General features: G+C 48.4%; 1 protein-coding gene across 1 annotated transcript; it reads left to right on the plus strand.

Annotated features, from left to right (window-relative positions):
• The first annotated feature begins 1,422 nt into the window (after window positions 1-1,422).
• Window positions 1,423-3,727, plus strand: GPR6 (G protein-coupled receptor 6). The gene is made up of 2 exons (XM_085609255.1): window positions 1,423-1,582; window positions 2,323-3,727. The coding sequence occupies exon 2, from the start codon at window positions 2,336-2,338 to the stop codon at window positions 3,317-3,319; it is 984 nt and encodes a 327-aa protein (XP_085465381.1). The 5' UTR covers window positions 1,423-1,582; window positions 2,323-2,335; the 3' UTR covers window positions 3,320-3,727.
• The last annotated feature ends 2,389 nt before the right edge of the window (window positions 3,728-6,116 follow it).

Here is a 6,116-nt window from a genome sequence, read left to right on the forward strand (position 1 = left end):
TCATGATTTTTGTCTTGCAGGCTGTGACCTACGGATTGTCCCGAGGGGAGCCGAAATGTGTCTTCATTTCATTTCAGTGTTTATGTTAATAAAGTTTCATTTGTTGCTTCGAAAGTGGATGTGTGATGCTCATTTTTTTGACGACACATGCATGTCACCAGTTGTGATTGTGCGACATCAAACAGAAAATTTTGGACGTGTTTAGGTGTAGCTGATGTGGCATGTCTTTTGTCGGTGGGGTGCCGGGGTCCTGGGGGTGGTGGCGGCGGGTGTTGTTGCCCTTTTGGCCCTCCGGGCTGCATGTTCAGTTGCCCAGGTGCATCTGTTGTCCTTCTGATGTGGCTGTGGGCTGTGCTCCCTTTTGTGGTGCAGGCTGTGGTCCGACTTTGCACCAGGTCAAAGCAGGTGTTATTTTCCTGCTGCTAACACGCCTTATCGCCTGTTTTGTGTTCTTATCGCAGTTCTGGCTGGTCGTTGTGAATGTTGTGGAGTGGTGTTGTCACGGCTTTTGGCACGGGAACTCTGCATCTCATTAGCGACAGTTGAAGGCGTCATCGGTAACGATGTTTTTTTCAGCAGCTATCGCGGGTAAACTGGTGATGTGGGCTGTTTACACCAGCTTGTGATTGGGGCGATAAATTTATCGCTACTTTGGTTGCAATAAAGTGCCGTTAACTCAACGATAGATCCTTGTGAATACCCCCCTTAGTGTATGACTCTGTCCTCATTTAATGCACACAAAGGGGCATCTAGAGCCCCTGGAGCAGCCTGACAGAAGATATGCTGCATTAAGACGAATGGACTCTTCAGACCATGATCCTTAACAAACATCCTAGATGCCAACAGCAGGCGGACCACGCCGACTCAAAGGCCCCCAATATGAGTGAACACCCCCTCATGGGGCTCAGATGCATGTAAACATGACGTGCTTCTGAGCCCGAAAATGAGGCAGTCTGAGTAGCCCGCACCACCCGGTGCGTGCACCAGCACGGCACCCAAGTGAGAGGTGGGACAGGCTGCGGGGGCTCTGACGCTAGTCCTGGCCAAGAAATTAGAATGAAGCAGCCTGCACCGCCCGGGGCGCGCTCCAGAAGAGCACCCTAGTGAGATGTGGGACAGGCTGTGGGGGCAGTGACGCTAGTCCTAGCGATGAGCGTTGCTCGCAGGGGTCCCCTGGACCCATCCATGCAGCAACAGGTCTGCTCTTAACGTCAGAGCGCCAGTCTCTGCTCACATTCCCTGTGCAAGGGGATACACGTGAGAACAGACGGACTCCCGCAGCCGGCAACGCTCCGCCCACACCGCCTGCACCAACCAACTGCGGCCTCGCCCACAGCCCCCCGCGCCGGTATTGCTCCGCCCCCGGCTGGCAGAACACACTGCAGCACCTCTCTCCAACTGCACTACAGCCAGCTCCACCGCTCTGACACCTGCTCCAAGGAGCGCCGCGGCTGCAGCACAGGAGTCTCAGAGCCCATGCGAGCAGAGCCCGGACAGGGGACAGAGCTCTGGGCACAGCCCCGAGCCAGCGACGGAGCCTGCGCTCAGCACCCATGAACCAGCTGCCCTGCCGTGAGAAGAGGTAACAACCCCTTAAACCTAGGCATTGAAACCAACTAACATCACCTCTCTGTATCCACCGGAGGAGTTGTTAGCTCCGTGCCTTTTAACTGCACCACATCAGTAACATCCACCATCGGGTTGTGGGGTTTGCACCGAGTGAAGGAAGCGATGTTTCCCCCTTGACCAGCACCTGCTTTGGGCATCAAGTGCCCTGCAGTAGAGCACTGATTGCGAGTCCTTGGGAGTGTGCTGTATTTCAGCACCATGGACAGCTGCGACAGAGCCAGAGCATCATTTGAAGTGCGATGAGACGTTTCGGAAAATGAGATCTAAGAGAGTTTGATTTCTTCCAGCAGTCAGATATTTAAATGGACGTGTACTTCATTTTAAAAGCAACATCCGTATACATGGGAGTGTTATGAAAGTCTTGGTTACAGTTACAAGTCCTTGCTTTTTTTTTAAGGTGCTCTGAACGAAAAAATGCATGCACACATTAATGAATAAGATTTATGTATCTAAACAAACCGTTCCAACTTCATGTTGACAACATGATATTGTGACCTTTAGAACATAATACCTGTTTCTTTATGAAGCTCTGATGGTTTGCCTCAGCTCTAGAACATAGATAGAACACACACAATCACCAAATTGAATTGTTTTGGGCGTCACTGATAGGTGTTGTACATATATATATTGTATGTATTTTTTTGCTGGCATTACTGTGATGATCTAACTCCTCTATCATTGTTTCCTCTCTAGGAGCGTGTAAGAGATGAATGAGAGCGCCAACGACAGCGAAGCGCTGGTACCCCTGCCCTGGATCCAGGCTAGTGATGGCAACTCCTCCCTGGAACTGTCCTCTCTCTTCCCGTTCTTCGCCATCAACCCCTGGGACATCATGCTCTGCATCTCTGGCACCATCATTGCCTGCGAGAATGCCATAGTGGTGGCCATCATCTTCTACACGCCCACCCTGCGGACCCCCATGTTCGTGCTGATTGGTAGCCTGGCCACGGCGGACCTGCTGGCAGGCTTCGGCCTGATCATGAACTTTGTCTTTCAGTATGTGATTCAGTCAGAGACTGTCAGCCTGGTCACGGTTGGCTTCCTGGTGGCCTCCTTCACCGCGTCGGTGAGCAGCTTGTTGGCCATCACGGTGGATCGCTACCTCTCGCTCTACAATGCACTGACTTACTACTCTGAGAGGACCATCCTATGGATCCACGTCATGCTCATCGTCACCTGGGGGGTCTCCATCTGCTTGGGCCTCCTGCCCATCCTGGGCTGGAACTGCCTGGAGGACAGCTCGTCCTGCAGCATCGTCCGGCCCCTGACCAAGAGCAATGTGACTCTCCTCTCTGCCTCCTTTTTCTTCATCTTCACCTTAATGCTCCATCTGTACATCAAGATCTGCAAAATTGTTTGCAGGCACGCCCACCAGATTGCCCTGCAGCAGCACTTCCTGACGGCCTCTCACTACGTGGCCACCAAGAAGGGGGTGTCCACGCTGGCTATCATCCTGGGGACGTTTGGGGCCAGTTGGCTGCCCTTTGCCATCTACTGTGTGGTGGGCGACCATGACTATCCTACGGTGTACACTTACGCCACTCTTCTGCCAGCCACTTACAACTCTATGATCAACCCTATCATCTATGCCTACAGAAACACAGAGATCCAGAGGGCCATGTGGGTCCTCTTCTGTGGCTGTTTCCAGTCCAAAGTGTCCTTTCGCTCCAGATCCCCAAGCGATGTCTGAGAAGACACAGCTTTTTTTGGTGACATTGCACAAAGAGACAATCTAGTGAATTCCAGTGCCTGTCCCGGAAGGGGTCTATGTCGTGAAGTTGTGGAGGACATATTTATAAACGTGAGCACTTTAAGCCCCCAGCCTGGCAACGTCTCTCTCGCCAAGGGGCTCTCCAGTCTGTGAACAATGTGGTGCATGTCACACACGTGAAGTGAAGACATTCCAGTATTGCTTCATGATAGCACTTTATTTTTAGCTGCTGAACTGCCAAAACAGTGTTGAGATTTTCAAAAGTGTGGGTGGGGGTCATCGAAATAGAGGGAACAACATGTTGTATTTTGTTGTACGTGATAGTCTATTTTGCGGCACAGATTGATAAATGAAGACAGATTTTGTACACAGAGAAATAAACTCTTTAAAACAAGTGGCCCTGTTTTGTGTATAGCATCATGGTGTTGGGTGACAGTAGAAAGCATGGTTACAGACCAAGTTCTAGTGCTGAGGAAACGACTCACTAAACAGGGCTGCTATCTATCTATCTATCTATCTATCTGTCTGTCTGTCTGTCTGTCTGTCTGTCTGTCTGTCTGTCTGTCTGTCTGTCTGTCTGTCTGTCTGTCTGTCTGTCTGTCTGTCTGTCTGTCTGTCTGTCTGTCTGTCTGTCTGTCTGTCTGTCTGTCTGTCTGTCTGTCTGTCTGTCTGTCTGTCTGTCTGTCTGTCTGTCTGTCTGTCTGTCTGTCTGTCTGTCTGTCTGTCTGTCTGTCTGTCTGTCTGTCTGTCTGTCTGTCTGTCTGTCTGTCTGTCTGTCTAGATGGATAGCTATCTATCATGCATTGCCCTCAAGTGCATGCCGAGGATCAGTGAGTCAATGGGGATGCACTACCACCATCTGAGCAGGTTTCAGTCCTACATGATTTTGGGATGGGGGGGGGGTTGTAATTGGCAACGGAGAAAGGACTCCTTCCCTGTGACCGGGATTGGGGTGATGGGGTACTGGTTCTGTTGTAAGATCGGTAGCAGTGTCTTGTGTGGTCCTTTGGGCCCGTTACTGAGAGTAGTGTGGAACAGGGTTAAGTCGGGCTATGGGGTGGGGGTGCGATCTGCCATTTTTCAGCACAACTCTTCTCAACAGACTGTCACGTGGTTTTCCCTCTTCGGTATGATTGATCAGTTCAAGATGATAAATTCAAAACAATTTCTTATTTCAGATAGCTCTCACAATACTACAGTATTTGTATATGTCGAGAGGGATCTTGTGTCCGTTCTCAGAGTCAAAATAATTTCCTCTGCCGATGTGAGCAGTCTATTGTTCCCAACATTATGTCTGCATACGTTTTATCTGTCTTTTGAAGCCATTTTTTTTGTTAAATTGTGGAGGTTTTTAGCATTTCTAAACAATAGTTCCATTATACATGAAAATACATATGCATACATATTTGAACACATTTCTATGCAACACACACCCTACACACAGGCTCTTTTATCAATCCACCGACCCATCCATCTACCCACCCCCACCCATCCACTCACCCCCCACCCATCCAGCCCTCCATGTATGTATGTCTTATTCTGTCAGATACATTATTGTCTTTTGAAGTCATTTTTTTTGTAAATAACGCATGCACCTCTCACAAAATAAACAAGGACCCCACCGACAGACAAGCACCCTTAAATAACCCCATCTAGGAATATACATGGATGCATGCATGTATCTGTCTCACCATGCATACATGTATGCTTCAGTATATCCGTTTATCCGTACACCATCCCGGCCATGTATGTTTTGGTGTCAGGAGAATAATAGAAATGTAATGAATTTGGCCTTTGTTTATAAATTGTAAAACGACGGTATTGGCAAATATTCGTAGACACATCTTCAAGAATCACGCGCCCCTCCTCCACCCACACACGCAGGAAGAGCTCACGCTATACAGATCCATGCATCCATCGCTCCATGCATCCGTGTGTTTCCCGGCATGCAGGCTTCACCAATCCGCGAGGCCGTTCGCCCATCTGTCATTCACCCACCCATTCCACTCATCATCCATCCATTTACCCGTTTATAGATGTCCTAATCTGTGAGGAAAATGAATGACTGTCGAAGGATTTCCCGATTGTCAATACATGACAGGTGTAAGATACTTATACATACACATGCACATACACATATATAATTAACGAAATATATGCGCAGGGATCCATTTCATGCACCCATGCATCCGTCTGTCCTTCCGTCCATCCATCATCCATGTATGCCTTTGTCTGATGGGCACATTGGAATTTCGACGATTCAATTTTTAAGAAGCAGTAATATTACATTGCAATGTGCCTCCTTATACTTGCACATTCCAACAAAGACACGTGTATTAATATAAACATGCGGCCATTCTAATATCTCCACCTCTTTAACACAGGAATGGTAAATATAATTGCCGAAATATGTAAATTTGCCTAGAAATGCGTAATGGAAAACAAACCAGCGTCAAAGGCAATTACGAATTACAACATAAAATTAAAACAGTTGCCCGGACAGCAATGCCTATGCCCATACGTATGCCTCCATGCAGCCTTCTTTCGTGACCTTTCTGTACGCACACACGCTCATACGTGAGGGCACGCATATGTAAACGTGTGTGTTTGTACACAACACTAAGACTGCACGGGGGCTAATTGTATTATTTGTTTGCGAGATTCATTGCGCTGGATTTGCGCAAAATGAATCCCCATGTTTAGTTGCGTGTCTGTAATTGCGCGCATTCATGTACGCACATATAAGAACAACGTATGTCTATCAATGGTGCAAGTA

Source organism: Triturus cristatus, chromosome 6, assembly GCF_964204655.1.
Source record: "Triturus cristatus chromosome 6, aTriCri1.1, whole genome shotgun sequence".
Classification (NCBI taxonomy): Eukaryota; Metazoa; Chordata; class Amphibia; order Caudata; family Salamandridae; genus Triturus; species Triturus cristatus.

What these genes read in the sequence shown, in the direction of transcription:
- GPR6 (XM_085609255.1), top strand. Translation starts at nt 2,336, where the DNA reads ATGAATGAGAGCGCCAACGACAGCGAAGCGCTGGTACCCCTGCCCTGG.